At 48.5% G+C, this 22,500-nt stretch overlaps 1 protein-coding gene across 1 annotated transcript in view; it reads right to left on the bottom strand.

Moving 5' to 3' along the window:
• Nucleotides 1-20,690, bottom strand: part of Hil (peptidase hillarin) — a 98,977-nt gene extending 78,287 nt beyond the window's left edge. Inside the window, exon 1 of the mRNA XM_050185860.3 lies at nt 19,060-20,690. Within this exon, the coding sequence (XP_050041817.2) occupies nt 19,060-19,575 (516 nt within the window). The 5' untranslated portion in view covers nt 19,576-20,690. The remainder of the gene's footprint in view (nt 1-19,059) is intronic.
• Nucleotides 20,691-22,500: the final 1,810 nt, after the last annotated feature.

Genomic DNA, 22,500 nt, shown 5'->3' on the forward strand with positions numbered 1-22,500 from the left:
TTAATTCGTTGAATAAGCGTTTCGACTTCATGTGCTGGTAATGTCCGCCTATTCGAATTAATCCAGCTCGAGGACAGGAATTATGCTATCTGCCACAGGCTATCTTCAGAAATTCCGCAAAGCCTTAAAAGCATCACCAGGTATATTCGTTTTGTATGAATACAACCGAGTTGCCAGTTAAGGCTTGTCGATCCCGTGGTTTCGTTGTGCGTTGTCCGTTTGCGCTGTTGCGATACGCAGTCCATATCCTATCCATACGTCACAGATAACTCGCGCACGCGACGCTACAGACGCAGCTGCTCACGCGTGATGGTTCACCAACATGGCGGCTAGGATGGCGTCAGAGGAAGCCATACGGAAGAGTCGGAACTCTCGTCGACGCAGTCCAAAGAGAGCGATGCGAGAAGTACCCCCCCCCCCCCCCATCTTCCCCCTTATAGTAAAGACATAAAAACGAACCGTTCTCTTTTTACGCGCGCCGCGGCTTCTCTATACGGCGCTCGCTGGCCCGCACGCCGTCCCGATCATTCCAGGAAGGAAGGGGGGCGCACCCGATGCCCGCGGGCTACGCGTCCGGACCAGCCACTTGCGCCGGTCCAGGAATGCGGCACCGTTCTCGATCGCCCCCTCGCACACACAACACGCGCAGGCGGGCGCCTTGAAGGATGACCCAGCCAGAGCCACGGCGACTTGACGGCGCACACTTAATTTATTGGCATGCCGCGCTGCCAGAGGTATACATATGTACTATATATACAAAACCGTAACTCAAACACGTACGACTAGTTTATGGCGTAATAACCAGTATTTCTTCCAATAATGCTGTCCTAAATAATGCTATTCCAACTATATGTCCACAGTGCGAGCCTTCTAATCGGCGCAGGCTTGGCCTGGACTGGCGCGTCCAAGCGTAGACCGAGGAGGCTTAAAACCATAAAAGTTTCGTACAAAAATTACTAATGGGAACTCTGGCGTTAGTGTCTACGGGAGCTGAGGTAAGGCGATTCCGCCAACACAGGAATTACATTAGTTGGCACACGTGGCCACACCTGGCCCTTGCGCCATTAAACATCATATATATTCATTCATTCAGCACACGTGGAGTTGCACATAAACTTCGTCCTTCTGGCTTCGAACGGCTTTGTGACTTTGCCAAACTGATCGTTCTCACCTTTCATATAGCGTTATAAATGCGGCCATCCGCAACGGTTGCGAATGTGCGCAGGTTCTTATTATTGCGTTCCCGGTTCAGAAAAGTAGCGTTTCTCAGAAATGAAGGCCGATAAGGGCAGATAAAGCGTAGCAAGAGCAAAGGCACAAGAACGCCTGAAGCGAGCAAGTACGAAAATTAGACAAATCCGTGCACTACTCGCGATTCCCACGGTATCTAAAGAATCGAAGCGCCAGAGCTTCCTCTAGTAATTTTTATAGGAAACTATGAAGTCACACATGGCCTCCGAGACTGCGCCGGCGCCGTTGCTATCTCTGAGGCCACGAATGACCCAGCCCGAACCACGGCGCCTCGGCGGTGCGCCCTTCACTTGGATTGGCTAGAGTTACTGTACAGGCTCAATTTAGGCTCCCTAAAGGGAGCCTACGTATACAGTAAGTCCAGAACTGGCATGTCCAGCTGTACAGACCAAGGAGGTCCAAATTACAACTTTCTGGAGTGGCCGGCCCCGCAAATTCTTACTAGCGGAGATGAAGCCAGCGCTTGCCGATATGTATACTTCGCCCTAGAACGAAGCCGCGCCGGCCGTAGCCAGCTCACGGTTGTAGTGTTCTTGCTCTCTTAAATGTAAATGCGGATTCACTATTTCTACAGCGCAAAGGACCAAGAATCAAGGATACGTGGAAACGACAGCTCGATCGCGCGGCCGCTGTTTCTGTCGCACCTATACGTGGTCCTTGTTCCTTGCGCTGCAGAAATAATGAACGCGTACCAATTCACCCAATTTTACCGTTCTCGTAAATCATCGACTAATTGCAAGAGGTGGCCTGCGATTTAAAAAAAAAATTATGTCGCATTAAATTAAGACCCGGAAACATTCCAACGCTCTCTATATACTAAAGTACACGATTTTTGCAGTCAACTAGCCCAACAACTTACTATTCTACAAGTACACTGGCCTGCTTGGAAGATGCGCGTCCAGTGCATAGACGTTCCTCGAAAATTACGAAGCACGAGCTTCAGCAATGATGCCAGCCTCTTGTTCCAAGTTATCCCTAGAGTAACCCCTTCGCCATCCCTAGCTTGCTGGGGGAAATCCCTAGGTCTAAGCATTTATGTCATTTTTTTAATGACACCATGGTCCGCTGTAATATGCGGCGCTTCAAATTACGGTAAGTGCGCGAAAATAGAAAGACAAGAGCGCCGTAACTCTTGGCACGTACTAATTCTTTGTAAGTCTCAAACTTTCTCATGCTTACAATAAGGCACTACGAATCAAGTTCAAGTTGGTGAGCTTTCCATTCTTGGCTTCGTCACTCACGTGCTTCGAATGGTGGCCGCCGGTTGTTACCATCAGTTTTTTTTTTTTTTTTCAAAGAGGGCACGTGTTATTTTGTAATTTCGCTTAATATCCAGCCGGGTGCAAAGTATTCAGCATTTCATGCATGTTCTGATGCAGCATCTCTTGTCACAGTATTCGTGCGCAAGATCTTATGAATTCTGTTCCCGAGCAGTGAATTCGTTGCTGCGGAGTCTCTCAACAGTCCCCCTCCCCCCTTTATTTCTGCATTGTATTCAGCGTGGCAAAACCGCTTTCATGGCAATATCCTACAAGAAAAGCCCTGAAGCTTATGAGAGGCTACGACGCGTATTCCAGTCCGCTGACATCGTTGTTATTCTGTTATGCCGCCCGGCTTCTGGAGAATGGTAGTCACCTAAAAATTAATTCTGATACTCCTTTTCTACACTGAGGAACCATATGGTGTCAATTACCGTGAACATCAGTGTTCGACCAGATGCAAAACATCTAAGTTGGAACCAATCACTATGTTTTAGTTTCCTTATGTATCTGGCATTAACATCGACGCAATCGCTGTGAACTAATCACTATGTTTTCGTTTCCCTATGTAGTTGGCATTAACGTCGACCCAATCGCTGAAGCTACGTATGTAACGATCCGCTGTTCATGTCTCTGATATCGGCAAGGCAAGTGTCCAATCCCAGCGATCACGACGACGCCCCAGTCAGGGAACGCAACAGTACTAATTGGAATGAATTAATGATCACAAAATGCAGCCCCAATTGTATGAATCCGTCATTTGGAAGCATGTCAAAAACCCTTCAGCACCATTTAAAAATCCCTGGATATCGCCACAAGGACGCCACATCCCCAAGTTTGGTCCAATAGCTCAAGATCTAGGGTTGAATTCTTAGAGTTCGCATGCACCGAGCTTAGGTTTTCCGCGAAATAACGATGGTTACGCAAGTTGCAAACGCCTGCCAATACGCATGACCCTCTTGCTGGCACAAATCCTGCTAGGCATGTAAAACGTATATCGATAAGTAAATCGCAGAACGAAGTGCACGAGGAAACTACGTGCGCGAGCTCGTTGAGCAAGGCGTGTTTCTGATATTGTCAACAACATGTGCTAATAGTCGGCTGTGCGAAAAAACACTCTTGTTTTCTAGACAATCGCAAGTGCCCATAAGCGTGATAGGAAGGTTAGTTTTTCGCCTGCACACCGTCGCCCACGGCGCGGAGAAAAGCAGGCTCTCTCTCTTTTAGTAGAGGAAGTGTGTCGCCATTAAACGTCGCAGCAAGAGTAACTTTATCGCAGCGAAGAAACTTGTCCAGGTCGCGCGAACGCGTGAGTACAGGAACCCGCATAACTGCCTCGTAAAGACGCACCGGATACGCTTTCAGCTTCGTTCGGACGACGCCGACGCGGTCAGTAGGGCTGCAGTCGCAAACTGCCAGCCTCGACCGGCGCGTGGAAACGTACCGTCTGTCGTCATCAGACCCAGACAGCCCAGGAGCCACAAGCCACTTTTGAAGCCGCTACTTTATAATTATGTTTCCGCCTCGTTATGTTTCTACCGGCCGCGGCGACTCAGTGCATGGCTATGGCGTCCCGCCGCTAAGCCTGAGGTCGCCGGTTTGAATCCCGGCGGCGGCGGCAGCATTTTAATGGGGGCGAAATAAAAAAAAAGCGCGTACTTGGATTGTAGGAGCAAGTTTAAAAAGAAAAAGAAAACTCAGGTGGTCAAAGCTCATTCATAGCCTTGCCCAATTACGGGGTATCAAAGCAACTAGTGTCTTCTTGGGACGCCATATAAACCCTACAAATCAATAAACCCTTATGTTTATTGCCGTGAAAATATATTTTATTTGTGTTAACACAGAGGTGAAGACGTGACACCGTGTGATAGGTTGGCATACTGATGCTACTATCTAGATCTATGTGCCAACTCGCACAATTCAAATTTATTTATTTATTTATTTATTTATTCGTTTATTTATTTATTTATTTAGCACTCACATCTCTAAAAAGGCATTACAGGCGGAAGGGAGGGGGTTGTTACAAACAGTATGAAACTTACATGGAAAATTGATTCAAATCAATAAGATGTACTGACCGGTGCTTCTCGTTTCGTCTGTGACGACGCAAGTGTCAAGGTCAAATTACTAGTGGGAATTTTCGGGAAAGCTGACGACGAGAATATGGTTAAACTGCCCCATACAGTTCCTAAATAAATAAATAAATGAATGAATGAATTAATTAATTTTTTACCTCTGACCTTATATACAGGACGAATATGTTGCGTAAACCCTTCCGAATTTCTAAGAGGGTTGGAGGCCCCACGCAACAGTGGTACCCAATTATATACATAGGTACCAAAGAGTATATGGTTGGAGACAACCTCAATATTTCGCGGATGCCTCACTCAATTTACGTGTCCACGAGAGAAGCCGAAGCGTAGGGATCCGCAATAATCTTGGAAACTCGGAGTTGTTGTATCGTACACGACCAAATTTCGCTTGCCAAGGCTGGCTGCGTGACCGTAACGCTCCCTCCTAGTCTGAACTCGTTCCTCCTTGCCAGTCACTCAGCAACTAACCCTTTAAAACTAACACACCAAGGATGACAAGGCCGCCTTTCGCGTAGATCCACCTATCGAAACGTTGGCCAGGCTGTGTAAGGCACTTTAGCCCTGCTTATACAAATTTTTGCCCAGCTTTCAGCAATCAAGACTCCCACTGCTTGAGACAAGCATTTCCGAATATATACGCCGACCGTGTAAGCTGCCGTCACCGTAGACTTTCAAACTCAGGTCTGTTTTTCTGACGCAGCTAGAGCAGTCAGAAAAAAAAAAAAAAAAAAAAGAACAGAGAAGCGTGCAGCCGCGAGACACACACAACTGGTGGCGGCGAGTTCGACGGACACGGCTCACGTTCAAAGTCCGCGATAGCGAATCCGCGAGCGTCTGCGAATGTTGCGAAGAAACGAAGCCCGCGTGTAGACATTTCCGTTCGGGAACCGGTTGGTATTCAAAGGTTGTCCGGAAAACGTGCGACAGTTACTTCAGACTATATATCTGTTTGCTTCCTTGCCGCAAGTTCTGAATGATGTGCACTTGTATGACAACTAGCGTCAATAAGAAAACCTTTAACGCTCCTTCGATTGTGTATTGAATAGACATTATAGTGAAACACTGATTTAGTTTAGATTTAGTTTAGACAGAACCACTTTCGCAGATTTCGCGGTAGTATGCTAATTTTTCGGACGGGAAAATGAAGTTTAGTTCCATTTCTTGACTTTCGCGTCGAAACCAGAACGGGTCTACGTCAATGTGACGTCATGAATTTCAAAGTATATAATTATTCTCTTTAGTGTCCGTCTTAAACGCCGTCTTCTTGGAAATTCCGGCATAAGTAGCACCCTAAGGCCGTGACGTCGTTCGAGGACTGGGTGTGGGTCCATCCACGGGTTAAAGTCAGTGACATTTTAGACTCACTATGCAGGTTTACACTGTTAAGCTTCCACAGCGAGCCCCGCTAAGCTGCCTTCTTCGTCCCTTCCCCGAAGAGGCTTTCGGCGATTGCTTAAATATACTCTATTTGTTTTCTTGGTTATCTGCTCCATAACCAACTCATCTGTACTTCTTGACTTCCTGTACCTTACCCCGCACTCCCCCCCCCCCCCCCCCCTTCCGCTCGCCCTACCCGGGTAATGCCATCAGTTGGTGCCGTATGGTATGAAAAACTTCTGGACAGCCCTGAGTTGGTCCGCCAGCAAGTCACTGTGCAGCATCCGCTGCCACCACTGTTCAGAATGGTCTAACAAATAAAATGGTACACCGGGAACGGCATCCGTAAGGGTCTGTAATCACGTGTCCTTTCGGCGCCTCGCGGCGTTTTAGCGTAGACACGAAACACCAGCTAACCGAAGCAACTGTATAGAACGCATCGCACAACAGCCAGGAGGCGGGCACGGGCGAGTGTAAGCAGCTGCATCGAGTGCGCCGAGCTGCCGAAAGAGCGGCGCGCGTGGAGAATACCCATGTTTACACATAGGCGCGAGCGAGCGGGGTTGCACAGCGGCACGCCGACAGGCGAGGGATCGGGTGCCCCGTCGATCTCGGCTTCCGCGCCTGACACGAGGCGCGAGCAAAAAGAACGGAGGCTCGCTCAGTCCCGACTCGCCGAAGAAGAAGAAACAAAAAACAAAGGCGTCCAGTATACCGCGTTCGGTGGTTACACGAAAGGCAACTAAGCGCTGCCAGTTCTGCGTGTTATGGGACGCACGGAACAATAGCGTTCTAAACTGCGAGCGATTGCATACCGCCCTCGTCCTTGCGGCGAACGCGAACCAAGGTCGGAATAGTGCGACCTCTGAAGCGTGTGCCCGAGACCGTTGACTTCCGAGGGCAATGATTGTTCTGGGTCTGTGTTTTGTTAAACGTGTAGACGGGAGATCAACGGGACACCGTCCGGTCAGGTCGAAGGATCATTGGTAAAACAGGTCACTGACTGATGCAGAAGTCGTCTTCTTGTAAGACCTTGCGTTAGCGTTCAGTTTGTTCAACCTGGAAAGCAGCAGAAAGCCGGGGCTCAACATTGAATCTATGTTGACCTTCTGCGCATGCCTGCGTGTGTTTGTGCTTGAGCGTGTGATTTGCATGAACGTGGGGGGTTCGTTATCGGCTGCGGACGCACGTACTCCCCTTGAACTGCGGCCGGATGATGGCATTGATGTTGGTGACGAGGATTATGATTTTGCAATGCCGTTTCTCGCTTGAATCGCGGTGGTGACAAATGTTCGCATAGCCAGTATGAGATATACGAACGTGTTACATTGTCGTAAGCTATAGCACTCAGTCTTTCTCAGTTGGCATCTCGCAGTTACCTACGTCGGTGACGATCCCGCTCCTATTCCCTATACACACGTCTCCTGCTATCTCGACCGCTGACCAGTCGAGCGCTCTTATCAGCTTCTAGCCCCAGCGCTTCTGGAAGGTGGACGGTCCCTGCGGTTCTGTCTTGGTAAATATACATTCGCGTTTAGTAGCAACATGCGAAATCTCATCTGGATTTCTTTTATGTAGCAGACACAGGCCTGAAACCCTTGGAAATATTTGCTCGTGTGCGTTTTCGACTTCAGGCAGCCAGCTCGGACCTCAAATATGGATGGATGGATGTATGAATAGATGTAATGAGCGTCCTCTTTGAAACTCCACATTGCTCTAAAATCTATGCTGCATGTTCTTTGCTTTCGCGCTACCACTATACTTCAGTCGTCATTTACTATTCTCCACCGCGGGTTCATTAATCTTCCTTCACTATCCATAAATCCCAGTGACTCGGGCAGGGTTGGTACGTCCTCAGTGACCTCTGGATGGACACTGATCGAATCACTTTGAGGACCCCTGGATGTCCGTTTGCGAAACGTTGCCTTAAGCAGCGTGTGACGTCACTATATAGATAGGGGCGTTGAAAGATCGCGCATTCGCCTCATCTTTGCTGTGTCTGAGGCTCCTCCTCCGCACTCGCCGACCCACCTTCTCGCTGTCATGTAGTCACAACCACCAATGGTTAAACGCGCAACTCGACTCGCTTGCACATTCGTCCCTCGTCGCAACATTCCCGTCGTCATCGCGTCGCATTCGAAGAACACAGCGAGCCGACTCGCACTGGTGCGAGAAGTCGGCACGTTGTCGACACTATACAGCACGCGTGTGCTATTTAAATAGTGTGTTCGGCGACTAAGATGGCTTAATGATGTTTACGAAAATCAGCGTAGCGTGTAGCATGAACTTGCGCATCCATGACTCCGTGAAGAGTCGCGCCGTATATATAGCACCTTGTGACGCTACGTCATTCTCGCGTAATCTTTCGCTTCGAGGAAATGTTGCTGCTTCTCGACAGAGGCCGATTTCATTTGCTCTTTCCAAGAACGAGGCTGCGGGTTCGATTACCTGTCGCGACTGCCACATTCTCACGGTGCGGAAGGCGAGAGAGAGAATAAATTTTGCTTTACATAGCCCCTCGTCCGGCGCTCTGGTTTTGAGAGGTATAGCATTGTTGTCTACCAGGTCTCTCTCAGCACGCTGAGGACGTGCTTAGCAAGAGCCTGAAGAGCAGAGATGCGAGTTCTGTAAGAGAGCCAAGCATTCAAAGATGTGGGATGCATTGCTGGGTGAAATATGTTTGCTATAGTACGGGACTGTGGTATAAAGTTTACAGACAGGGATAAGGTGGATAGGCTGGCCAACGTGTTTATAGGTGGACCTATCTTCGTCAAAGGGAGCCTTATCATCCTCGGCAGGTTAGTTTCAACAGGCTAGTAGAGTGACGTCACGCGCGGTTGTTGTCGGTGGCGGCTGGCTGTGAAAAGAGAGACCGAAAAGAAAACGAGCGCTGTCGCTTGACGTCTCTAGGCGTGGTTTCTATTCTAAGACGAGGGGACATGAGCGGGAGAGTGGGAAGGCGGCAGGGAACAAAAAGGAAAAGGAGTAAAATGCAGAATATAGCGAAATGTCTGCAAAAACGGCAACACTCGACGCCAGCACGCGTAGGTCTTCGTTGCGCGCTTTCAGCTTGCGGAGAAAGTCTTCCAAGTCCGATGGCTTTTGTTGTAGCTACCTTTGTGTCTCGTCTTTGGTTTTGTTTTTTTTTCACCCGGCGTCCGTAGCCAGGCTACGCCGGCTACTCGGTTGGTCGGTCGCACGCGGAAAACTGTGGGAGCGTGAAATATGCAAATTGTCTTTGGTCCTTCCCGATAGTGGTACTGGCTTCTGAGGCGTCGGCTACTTGCGCTCGCCTGTCTATTGCTGGCACTGCGGCGTCCCGCGCCAGTGGACGTAGGGCTGTTTTTCCGAACTCGTTAGCGCCGATGACAATTGGCGACGTGACGTGTGTGTGTGTTATAGGCTGTCTCTTCTGCACGTGCTTTTCAGCACGTGCTCAGCCGCGCGAAAGCAATGCGATTTGCATACCTCAGTGGGAACCAGTATAGGCACCACGTAGGCCTTCCTTCTTACGTCCGTGCCTCAACTTGTCAACGAACAGCGTCTTAAAAAATCGAAATCAAATTACGAGGGGGTTCACGTCCCGAGGCAACTCGCAGGCTTCGAGGGGGGCTCTCCTCATTAATTTCAACTGCCTGGGGTTCCTTTAACGTGCACCTGAATCTAAGTACACGAGTGTTTCCGCTCATCGAAATGCGGCCGCAGGAATCGAAACCGCAACCTCGTGCTTAGCCGCAGAAAGCCAAACCCATATGAGCCACCGCCATGGATACTATACCTACAGAGAAATTTTGCTGGACGGACGCTGGATAGACAGCGAAATGCAAAAATGCTTGTGTGGTATGGTTTAGATGCATGTCTAAGAACCCCAGGTGGGACACACGTAAAACCCCATAATTAATTTAATTTATTGACTGAAAGACAAAATAAAACAAAAACCGAAAGAGAAAAGCAACAGGACAGAGCGTTAGTCATCAACTGCCAAATTTTGATCCCTTTGAGCACTGTCTTAATTTAGCTAATTTTATCTTTGTTTTCCCTTCTTCAGGTGTATGGCAGCCAACCGGGCGCGATTAACCTCCCCGCCTTTCCTTTTCTAATTTGGGCTAGCTGTTTGTGTGCAGGGAAAGCTTGTAAAAGTAATGTTACTACCTTTAGTCACTGCATAATTTTTAATGCAGTGCAATCTTTTTGTTACTGATGAACACTTACACAGTGCCGAGCAGACTATCAAAATTCATGATGTCGCGGTTTGCTGGTGCCTTCTGACTTACGAAGGTTCACCTCGGCGTACGGGCAACCCATGCACCTAGTGTTAAGGAAGTGTCATGTATCAATGCGAACGTCGCTTAACCATATCATTACATCCATTTGGCGCTCCTTTATCTACTCTTATAAAACCGAGGTCACCAAGCTCGGTTTGCAGTCAACCGCTGTTAGTGGCCTAAGGTCCGTTTCACATGCTGTGTAAATGAGCCTAACCACCACGGTTACATCAACTAAGGTTAAGGCCTCCCGTGGAACAAGGATTATATTGTCGAAATTTGCTCATCTGCAGCTGCGACACAACTGGAAAAACGCGCGCGCGTGCGTGCGTGTGGAGCCTCATGTGACAATTATTCGCTCCGTTCGTGAGCTGTATTTTATTTCACAGCATCACTCGCGTTCGAGCAGTCCAGATGATTTTCGTATCAATGATTTTCGTATCATTGTATTTCGTGGCACATTTATGTGTGCGTGTGTTTGTGAGCCATCAATTGCCGCTGCGAAAACTGCTACTTCAGACGGCGGTAAGCTCGTACGGTGTTAATACTGTCTTACTACCACCGCACGAGCTTTCTGGTTTCTTCTGACCTGCGCAAACGCATTCGCAGCCCTGTCTGCTATTTTCTGAAAAGTTACAACGCTGTTTACCGCTCTTTTTCAGCTTACCAGTGAGAAACAGTAAACCACGGGACGAACGCTGAAGCTTTTGAGAATATTGTGTGTGTGCATCGCTAGAGCGGCCGTCCGAAACCACAGTGGCCGGCGCGGCCACAAGCCGAGGGTGACTTTGCGCCGACCCAGTGGAGCAGAACTGCTTGCACGCCGTACGCGGATATCGTTTTTCTTTTCTTTTTTGCTTCATCTGGCCTGGACGATATAAGTTGGCCGCATTACTGATATTACGCTTGGATGACTGTGCTTCAGACATATACAGAGCGGTCCAGCAGCCTTTATTGCGCTATAATAGACGCATACAGGAAAACGTTGTACGTTATAGACGTACAGGAAACCCGTTGGGATACAGTTTTATTAATATATATAGACGTCTTCGAGTCGGGAAGCTTTCGAGTCGAACTGATAGCGAACGTACGAGAAATATCTGCTCCGAATTTAGAATCGAACTTTGTTCCTTAAAGAAGAGAAAAGTAATAACCAATGAAACAGACAACGAATATAAACGAATGTCGAGAGGAAAATGGAAAGGTTCTGTTAATTTTCATCAATGCACAAATATTCGCATTGGTAAGGCCGTTCGATGGCCACAGCTTGTTGAATAAGCTCGTCACGTTTCCAGGCTGGCATGGCAATTAACGGGCGCACTTCAAATGAACCGTGTACCATATGTGCAACTGTATTCTCTGGGAAATGCATGTGACGATGATGATTAATAGATTTTCATGGCGCAATTGAGGGCCAGTGCTGGATGAAGAGCGCCAGTGAAATGCAGGTTTCGGTTATCGTAGTAACCCCTTATATTCGGGCATAATCGAATATTCGAAGGGATCGAATATCAAGAAGGGGGCGCCAGTGCGGGTCAATTGTGATCGAAATAACCGAAGCGGCATGATTTCAAGTGAGGACTAAACGAGTTTTCCTTCCGTAGCAATGTATGTTTTCTCGCCGGGACTTTTCAGTGCATTCGAGTTAAGCGAAGAATCGAACTAACCGAGTTCGGATCAACGGTAATCGACTACATTGTCATAACCGGCGCTCCTGCAGAGACTTCGCCGCATGGAGCCGACATTATGTAAACTTGACAAAACTCGCTGAAGAGTTCGAAATTGTTGGCCTGTGCGGCCGCAGCACAATTTTAACGATTCTGAACGTACAAGGAAGGTGGAGAAACTAAATTTTAAACGCACAGAAAGAAGTGCCGCCTGAAAAGGGATGAAATATAAGGTAAAGCTGAACTTACTCTGACTTCCAAACTAACGTGCTGCTTAGCCTAAAGCATCTGCAAATACGGCGTCGTAATCGTATGGCTAATCATTTTTAATGTTCTAAACACGAATAGATGACATGGGCATAAAACAACGTTTGTTCTTCGGCAGCCAAGCATCTGTTTACTATCCGAAAGATCGTGGCAAACATATATCATTGTAATTGCAGCACAACTAAACCGACATTCTTCTTTCCTCTTATACTGATACGGTCCCGAAATGGCTATAGTACATTATTCAGGCTGGACGCAACGGAAGTAATGACACGTTCATCGTTATCTGCATGAATTGCCCCTTCACTTTCTGTGACAATGCGAAACAATTTAGCACGCTTATATCTGCAGGAAATGACACCACGTTACCAAACAAAATTGCCCAAGGAAGAGAGTATGTCCAGTATGTCGACAATGCAATAACTTTCCGCTTGTCCTTGCGAAATGTGAACACTGGCGACAATTCGTGAAAGTGCATTATAGAGCCTAATCTTACCGCTTTTTTTTTTTTTGTAGGATGTACCGTCCCGTGCAAGTTAAAGCGATGCAGACGCTAATGTTCTGATACAACGAACATTTGCAACAGAACACCTCGGCGCACAAGGCAAGCTCTCGTGTACCTCCGCGTGATTTCTACCGGACTGAGTGACCGTCTGTGATGTAGAGCTGAGAACTGTTACTGCGTCGTCAAATCTTTCCCTTCCCTTTTCCCTTCCCCTAGTGCAGGGCTCAGTCGGGCTCAGTCTTTATTAACCTCCCTGCCTTTCGTTTATACTTTTCCTCCCTCTGTCGCTCGCTGTCCTCCGCTTGCACTCCACGCGAAGAGGCGTCGCTTCGAAATAGCTCAGAAGACTGTTTGTTTGTTTGTTTTCCCTCTGCTGATGGCTCATAGCCTCTATGGGTAATTGGCCAAGATACCGATGGAACTATAAGACGCATTTGGTATGCTGACAAGAATACAACAAAAATGTTGGAAGAATCAGAGGAATAGAAAATAATACGGAGTACTAATGACTTAACCACAAAATCGGCTTGAGACAATTAGAGAATTTAGAAAGTTCGTGAAAGAGAGAAAGTAGAGAATCGGACAACCAAGTGAACTACAAGGCAAGAAACGAGGCGGAAGAGGCATAAAATCGACACATCGAAATTACAAGAACGGCCGCCATCATCCACGTGAAGGAAACGCGATTTGTTCGAAGAGGAGTGATACCGACGGTCGCACTCACGCACACGTCACCTTTCCCGTCGACGCAGAAAGTCGCATGTCGCGTGCACGCAGATCTCGTAATGCTTTAGTATGTTGCACTGGTTACGTAACGCCTGACAACTACATCGGCCGCAATGCGCTGCTAAGTGGCTGCCTACACTTCCCTTCATTACATTGGCATGTTCCTTTAGGCGGTCGTTGAGACACCGGCCAGTTTGGCCGATGTAGCAACGACCACATGCGGAGGGTATTACGTATAAAATGGCGTGGCAGCAATCACGAATCTTTTCTTTCTTTTCGCGTGTGTTTCTTATCACCACTTGCGTAGGTCATTGTCCTCTCTGTTCACTTTTGGGAAAATAGTGGAAAATTAGTTTTCTGCTGAAAAAGACAACTCGGCAATGCCTGCCTTCTCCGCCACCCTTTTTACGCGGCGTGACACTCGATGCGCATGTGGAATGACAACGGCGGGCGACATTTTTTATGTCTGCGATATATTTTTTTAATAATTTTTATCAATATTATGGCTGTCTATAAAGAAATTGCCTTACCTTCACGTGGACGATGGTGTCCATTTTGTAATTTCATTTTTTTTTTAATGCTGCTTCTGCCCCGTTTCCTGTTTTCTAGTTCCCTTGATTGTCAGCTCCTCTCCTTTTTCACTTTACCGCACTTTTATACATTCGCGCGTGCGCAATTTTTATCCTGTCTTGTAATATCAACTTATTACCGCGATATTAAAGAGAAAAAAAATGTGATCTGAAAAGATACTTTACCAGACTAAAGTGATTCAGTGTTTCGCTTTAGAATCCCTTTAAAAATTCAAAATTGAATTTCTCCCTCTCTCTCGTAAACAGGAATGAGTACTAGGTGGCCACGAAGGTCGAAATGTGAATGACCGGTCTTTCTATATAGTTACTAACAAACAAACAGACAACAAAACAATGAACAGTCTTGCAACAACTAATACGCGCAGATAGCAGTGTAACGAAACCAACGTAACAAGGGTGGCCGAAACGGCATGTTGGTAATGTTGCATCTAATTGGCTAGTAGCGCGACCATCTACATGGAAGTAAGCGATGCGACAGGAAAGAGCGCGTTTTCTTGTTCAGTATTTACTCGTGCAAACCTGGAGTATACTATGTAAACATAGCGCACAATGTTTATAAAACCCATCAAAGTTGTAAAAAAAAGAAAAAAAGATAGCAAACAAGCCCTCTTGCTGCTCTCGGAAGCCCCTGAGGTGAAGCATTCACCGTGCGGCGAAAATGTCTACAAGGCGCATCATGAAAAGCTCGAGTAGACGTCCCAAGACAAACTCGACGAACGAGCCGGTGCCGTGTTGCTTTACTTTTGCTCCTTAGGATTCCCGAACGGGTCCTTCGAAGATAACCTGCGGATGGAGTTAGCCGAGAAAAAAAGTGCAATCTATAATAGCCTACGCCGTAGAGTAATCCTGTACTCTGGGGATGCACTACGTTTATTTTCTCGAATTTTCTGCATCATTCTTTGTGAATTCTCTATTGTACCCACTCGGGCTATATAGCCCTCGTAGGGCTGCAGTATCTAAAACAAAAACAAACAAACAATCAACTAATAAAATAAAGAAAGAATGAATGAAAGAAAGACTGATTAAAAGAAAGAAAACGGACTGGGCAGTGAGCGAGTGCTGCTTCCAAGCTCCGTGAATTAAATTGTCGCGTTAAACTTACCGAAAACTACACAGCAGAGGCGTCAGTTTTAATTTGTTTTACCATCCGGGCTTCTTTGGCGAACACCAAAAGCGCGGGATACGAGCGCTTTTTACAGTGGAAATGCGGCCGCCGCAGCATGGTATCGGATCCTCGACCTCGCGTTTCGGAAACGCAGCGCCACAGCCCCTGAGCCCCACCATGAACCGGTGAGCACCGTGAATACCCTCGCAGATTCGACTAAGATTGCCACTTGAGCCTGTTGGCGTGCCACTGCTATACACAGTGTGGTTGCGAAGTCCTGTTCCATAATAAGTGCTCAGTTATCGAGAGAAAGAAAAAAAAAAAAAAACTAATCGACTGACGCGATCGATCGTAGAAGCTGACGATATTGCTAGCTTGGAACACAGAAGCGTGAGAGTGGCATCTATCGCACTGTCAGTTAAAGAATTTGCATTCCCGAGTGGAGACACGTGCAGAACAGTATATTTTGAGACATGCACAGTACTAGTCTTATAAAAGTGGTCACGAGATTTCGCAATACATTTTTTTGCGAGTTAGCGCTACGTGTATGCGTACCGCACGTTTCTCGCTTGCCTCCTTGTCCGTAACCCGCTACATAATCTGTGCCATCAGAGACCACCACCGGCACCACGAAAGCGGAATACCAATGAGCTTTTTTCTGTGTGTGGTCACTCGATGTGCACAAGCTCGCTCGAAGTAAAACAAAGAAAAAAAAAAGAAACCGCTGCTTCGCAGCTTAACCGACGAACGCCGCGAGTTGCGTCAGGTGAAAACGAGTTGGGCGACAACAACAACCTTGCAGATGCGTATATTCGACGGCCCCAAGTCCGAGTAGTGCGGCCGGCCTCTCACGTGACAAGCGGCCAGCGCCACACTCTTTCCTGTCGCGCATGTGACCGTGCGTGCGCGAGACCACTTCCGGACCGGTGCTCGCGCTGGTCAAGGTCACAGCCCCGAGAGGCAGAGAGCGCGTCGGCGCGGCGCGTCATTTGAACCAGGCTCTCACCTCACGCAGATGAGAGCGTCGAGGCAAAGCCCGCCCGACGAACCGCCGAAAGGCCAAGAGAAACGCGCACAAATGTTTTACAAAGAATGCCGACTTGGGTCAGTTGGTACATGATGAAGTTAGGTATTGCAAGCGCATGTGCCAGGACTAAAAGAACGAAACGGACGAAGTGCTGTCTTCCAGCCAATCTTTTCCTTTTTTTTTTTTTTTTTTTTTTTGTGGCGCACGCAGCTATAGATTAAGGTGCGGGAAAGTGGAAAAGAACTGGAGGAGCAGACAATCAAATGAGCCACAAGGCTGGAAACGGGGCAGAAGAAGCATAACATCAACGTCACAATATGCCCGCCATCATCCCTGCGAAAGAAACGACAAAGATACCGACTGTCGCACTCGCCCACGTGGCACCTATCCCATCAATGGAGAAAGCCTCGTATCTTATGTGCACACTGGTCCCGATAACGTCCTAGTACTCTGCACTGATTACACAAGGCCTGTAAAACCCCATCGGGAGCAATGCGCTGCTAAGATGGCTGCCCGACACTACCGTTCATTGAGTCGGCACGTTCTCCCAGACGGTCGTTGACACACCGGCCAGTTGGTCGATGTAGCAAAGACCACACGAGAGGCGGGTATTCGTGCACAACCTTGTGGCTGCAGTAAATATTTTTTTTGCGTGTTTCTTATTACAGTTAACTGAGACCATGTTCTGTCTAGAATAGCAGCTTGGGCTTGTTGGTTTTCCATCCTGGTGTCAACAGCGAAAAACGCAGACGGGACCCGAGGCGGAAGACGACACCACAAGCGCTTGTGGTGTCGTCTTCTCGTCTCGTGTCCCATCTACGTTTTGAAGTGTTTACACCAGGATGTTCTCTCTGTTCACTTTATGACACATAGTTAAACATTCGCTTTTCGCTTAAAGAACAGTTACCGCCGACCTTGCTACATATTTTGTTATGTGGTGTGACGCACGGTCACGTAAGGAATGACAGCGGTGCGCGACTGCGACGTTTATTTTAATACGTTAAATTAAGAGTGTCAAAGTGAGAAAAAGTGTATGCGTGTTAATTGCGGGAAGCTGGTCACATTGTAGATAGGAAATGGGAGAGCTTAGAAGAGCATTGTGTGTGTGTGTGTGTGTGTGTGTGTGTGTGTGTGTGTGTGTGTGTGTGTGTGTGTGTGTGTGTGTGTGTGTGTGTGTGTGTGTGTGTGTGTGTGTGTGCGTGTGTGTGTGCGTGTGCGTGCGTGTGTGTGCGTGTGTGTGTGTGCGTGCGTGCGTGCGTGCGTGTGTTCCTTTCGTCCACTTTCATTTCTAGTTCATGATTTTCTACATTTCAATTTTCAAGCACAGCTGATTAACCCTATGCTTTCATTGCATACAGAGCAAGCCCCCATCAGTTGCACTATTCTCTCCTCCAAGAGGCAGAACGTGTGCCCAGTGAGCTCCTGAACAACACTTTGCAATGTTGTGAAGAGGGTTTAAATCGCGGATCTGTCACCTTAAAGAGGTGCCGACGTAAGGCTAACGGATTTCTCTCGCATTTACCGCTTAAGTGACTCATTTCTTTTCCACTCTTTTTGATTGTTCTTTTTTTATTGATTACTGTTTTATGTCGCATCCCCCTTTAAATGGGCCTTTCACGCTCAACCAACGACAGGCGTGTTCAAAAATTGAAACGTCGTCCACAATGTTATCGCAGGGCTTGTTTCGGAACGCCTTGGTGCAAAGCCTACGCCCCCCCCCCCCCCCCCCCCCCCCCCCCCCCCAGTTGCGGCTTCGCAAATATCCCAACCCTGTTCCTTGTTGGGATAATCGTTTCAGACACGCGGAAGTGCTTTGCCGATAAAAGATAAATCCAATTGCAACCACAGTATGCAACAGACAAGACTAGGCCGCGATAATGTTATTGTTATTAATAACAATTATTGTTATTTTTGGCGCTCCGACAACGTTATCACAATATGATAGGCCGGTCGTGAGCGGTGGACGATAAAATCATACAATCAAACAACAGGAATAGCTACATTATACCGGCCCTAGTCGGCTGATTCGCACGCCGTCGCGTTACCGTTGTGTTATCGTTCGAATAGCCTAGAGCAATAGATAAAGAAAGTAAAAGAATCCCAACATAGTTAGGTCCCAAAATCAGAATTCAAGAGGCGGGATCATCGGCCTGCTCTTCACACTGAAAATTGTTTCTAAACAGCTCCTAACCTGCTTAGTAAGATTCTAATGATACTTGTAGTTGGCGAACTTCTCAGAGAAAGCAAGAAAGGAAGGCGGAGGTGGGTTTGCTCAGGGGTCGATGCTCTGATACGGAAACACCACCCTAGTTACGCCACCGGTTTAGAAGTGCTTAGCTGCGCGAAGCTTCGCCGACACCTGTTGAATGTCTCCCAACGGATCTTGAGCAGCGAGAAACTAGCGGGAGCATAACCGGTTCGATTCGATCAAGAGGTGCGCAGCAAGCGTCTTTGCACTTTCTCTGAACAGTGTCAGCGTTCGCTTTGCGAGCTGTTCAAAAACCTGCTCGGCACTGCTTTCTTTCTAACGTAGCCATCTGCACAGCAGTTGGGTCGCCGCAGTACGAAGACCTACGGAGTCAAGTCAACCGGTGGCAGGACACGAAGTCCCACAACGACAGCGCAGACAAAGTGAAAGTGCAAGAGAACGCGTGCGTGCGAGGATCCAGCATACACTCGCCCAGCGATTTAATAAAGACCTTTCATTTGCATACTATATGGGAACCACCCGAACCAGCTCCACCTGGCTTCACAGTGTGATCGCCTGTTCACTTGTAATATGCCACAGTATGATGCCCCTAATAGCATCCAGAGGTCTGCCGTAATTCAATCCGGGACAAACTACGAGATTCGAGCACTTGTTCGACTATGCAAAAGCCATCGACGAAGCGACAGCGACAGAGAACGCCAGCGTGCCGGGAACTCACCAGATACTCGTCCATGTTCCGCTCGTAAGCGACCTTGCCTCGATGCACCTTGGTCGCGTTCAGCGCGTGCGTGATGTGCAGTGCACTGGCGTCGAAGCGACCGGCCCTGTTCACGGCATGCTTGTATTCCTGCTCGTGGTGCTGGTGGTGGTGGTTCTTGGTCAGCGCCGACTTGATGCCCAGCGCGTCCGCGTCGAAGGTTCCCTTGCCGGAGCCCCGAATCTGGTCGTTGACCAGGTTGTTGGTCCTGGGCACGCTCAGCGCCGCCTTGATGCCGACCGACATGCCGTCCAGGTGACCGGGCCCGGTCTTGGGCACGTGGTTCTGACAGTAGACCTCCTTGTCCTCCTGGCTCTGCTGGTTGTTGAAGTACGTCTTCAGGGTCAGCTTGGTGCCGCACACCAGACACTTGAAGCAGCCCTGGTGGTAGAAGGTGAAATCCTTCAACGGTCCCACCTTGTCCACCTGGTAGACGGTCTGGCCGCACCGCAGGCAGGTGTTCTCGTACGAATTCATGGTCGTCGTCGTCGCACGCAGGGACGGCGGTCGCCGGACACTCCCCTCACGGGGGCGATCTCTCTCACGGCCACACACACACTCCCCTTTGGCGGCGGGGAGGACACCGAACAAGAACACTGCGAGCCGCCAGAAACGACCTGCGGCAATCACTCGTCGTCGAGGCGACGACTACGGCACGAAGGCTCCAGCATCGTTGGCGACGACGCGGCTTTACGAGACGGGCCGGCAGCTTCGCATCCGCGTTGTCGAGAGCCGACGACGAAGCGGCCTAGGCGGCCATATTGCCAAACCTGTTCGCTGCCGCCGCTTCTCGGGCCGACGCACTGGCGTGTGTGTGCGTGCGCCAGTCGAGCACGAGTTGGGCCGTCGACGCCGCCGCCGCTGCAAGCTACTGCCTCGCGTGGATCGCTAGCTCCCTCGCCGCAAGCAGCCGCCTCCTCCGGCTGGGCCGCTCCGCTGGCTGCTCTCCGCAGCCGGAATGATTACCGCTGACGTCACGGTCCTTTCTTTTTGACCCTCTCCCCCAACGCTCACCTGGACGCCCTCGCCCCGCGTTGGTACGCTGTACGATCACGGGGCGAGACCACGCGGAACCATTGGCGAATAAAAAAAAAAAAAGGAGGAGGGGTGCATCCACGCACGACGGCAAAGGAGCGTGGTGTAGCCGGCAGCAGGTCGATCGGCCCACAACAACCAACGGGACGGACGGCAGATACGGCAAACGGCATCGGTGACGGGTTCCTGTCACGGGACGTCACGAGAGGCGCGACGAAGCTGCGAAGACGCGTGCTGGTCCGACTCCTCGTGTTTGACGAGGGTTAGAACAGCCGCGAGTGACTATAGTTCGAGGCAGTAAACGAGAAGAAAGGGAGCTAACCGAGGGGCCCGATTTTTATTAGTCATGCCATAAGAAGCCAATAAACACTGGTACTAAGGAAAGCATAAGGGAAAAAACTTGTGCTTAATAAACGAAATAAAGAAACAAGAAATTAATGGAAATCAAAGTGGATGAAAAAACAACTTGCCGCAGGTGGGGAACGATCCCACAACCTGCTTAATAAATGAAATAAACGATAAATTAATGCAAATGAAAGCGGATGAAAAAAAACAACAACTTGCCGCAGGTGGGGAACGATTCAACAACCTTCGAAGGTTGTGGGATCGTTCCCCACCTGCGGCAAGTTGTCTTTTCATCCACTTTCATTTCTATTAATTTATCGTTTCTTTATTTCATTTATTCAGCACAAGTAATTTCCCCTGTGCTGTCCTTGGTGTCAGTGCTTGTTGGCTTCTTATGATAGAGTTCGAGGCATTGTATATAGCACCTCGCTGTTCGTTTCTCCACTGCAACATGGCGTTGTCTGCACGTTACCACTCGTTTCACCGTTTCACATAGTGCATGCTTCCTGCAAAACGAGCTCACATCTTTCCATGCAATTGCGGAAGATGCAAGGCGGCATTCTGCACGAGCAAGGAACCGCAGTTAGTCATCTCTCGAAGGGGCAGGAGAACCGAATGGACCAGCGGTTTTGCCCCAGGTGTAGGAGATTCCGCTCCGCGCTTCATCAGGGGGCTCGACCCACAGCAAGCTGCACGGAACTGGGGAGAGCGCTCTCGCATCTTCTGCTGGCTGTATACACCGGCTCCCTTCAGATCCCCAAAGTTAACCATTGTTGCGTTTGGTCAGTAAGTGAGGACTCGGCAGAAGACCGCATCGGAACGTCCACTGCTGAAACCAACCTTGTTGCCGTGGAACATGGTTTATGTGTTCGCCTTGAGCAATACAGTCATGTCAGGGTGGTTAGATTATATAGCTGCACGTGTCCACTGGCAGGATTTAGACGGGTCCTCGTCTTACGCGCTGTTTACCTCGTCCAAATATGCAACACCAACTAGCCCAGCGTCGATCCCTCATGCACTAGCAGGAAGTGTCCCCTTTTCCTAGCCATTACATAAATCATATAAAGATCGCAACACTAAATCAGTTTAGATTAGTGAGGAGCCTTTCAAGACTCTAGTTCCGTTCATATGGCGGGTGAAAGTTGGTTACCAGCAGAGAAACTGAAGGCCAGAGTTTCTCTTTCTGACTTTGGTGTCGAAAACTGCGGCGCCTGTACGTCAAAGTGATGTCACCGATATAAAAGTATTTATTTCCGCGCACTGCCACCGTTTTATTTGCCCTGAAAGTTATCGAGCACGAGCTCTCCATCCTGCTTATCTCCCCCCCCCCCCCCCCCCAAAAAAAAAGAAACAGGAAAAGAAAATCCTGGCTGCGCCGCTGAGTCTGTGAGAGCATCTGAAGCGGACGAATGTGATGTGCGAATTCACAGATTATGTAAAATTGTCACAATGTTTGCGAATGTTTCTCAAATGTCCTAGTTGCATATATGTGATATATTACAAAGTGGTGATCATATGTCAACAGGAGAACAGCGCGAAAATACGAAGGGCAAGAAAAGTGACAAACAACAGCGCTGACTGACGACTGAGTTCTTTGTTAAGAAAGGAACACACATATATTACCTGAAGAAAACAAAAGTAAATCGCTGTGCATGACAACAAGAATGAGACACCGATTAGGTTTCCCCGGAATTACTGCGGTTGTTAAGTTAGTTCTGCCTCAGTCAAGGCCAAAGAGGGAGTGCTGACGGAAGACGCACCATTTGCTCAGATAGCAGCAGCCTCAAAGACTTAGTGTGCACGAGCGTCCTTGTAGCGTTTGCGAATCGCGCACCATGAAATATATCACATTTGTTAGTTCTTTTTTTTTTTACTGATCTCATAATCCGAGGCCCTAAAGGAAAGTTCTTCATGTAGTCGATGAAATTCGTATTTTTTATTTAGAGGCACCAAATTCAGTTCAGATGGTTTAACGATTGTCTGATGAAAGCATGTCTGCGTTTTACATGTTCTCGAATAAGC

Source organism: Dermacentor andersoni, chromosome 11 (genome assembly GCF_023375885.2).
Source record: "Dermacentor andersoni chromosome 11, qqDerAnde1_hic_scaffold, whole genome shotgun sequence".
In the NCBI taxonomy this organism is placed as follows: domain Eukaryota; kingdom Metazoa; phylum Arthropoda; class Arachnida; order Ixodida; family Ixodidae; genus Dermacentor; species Dermacentor andersoni.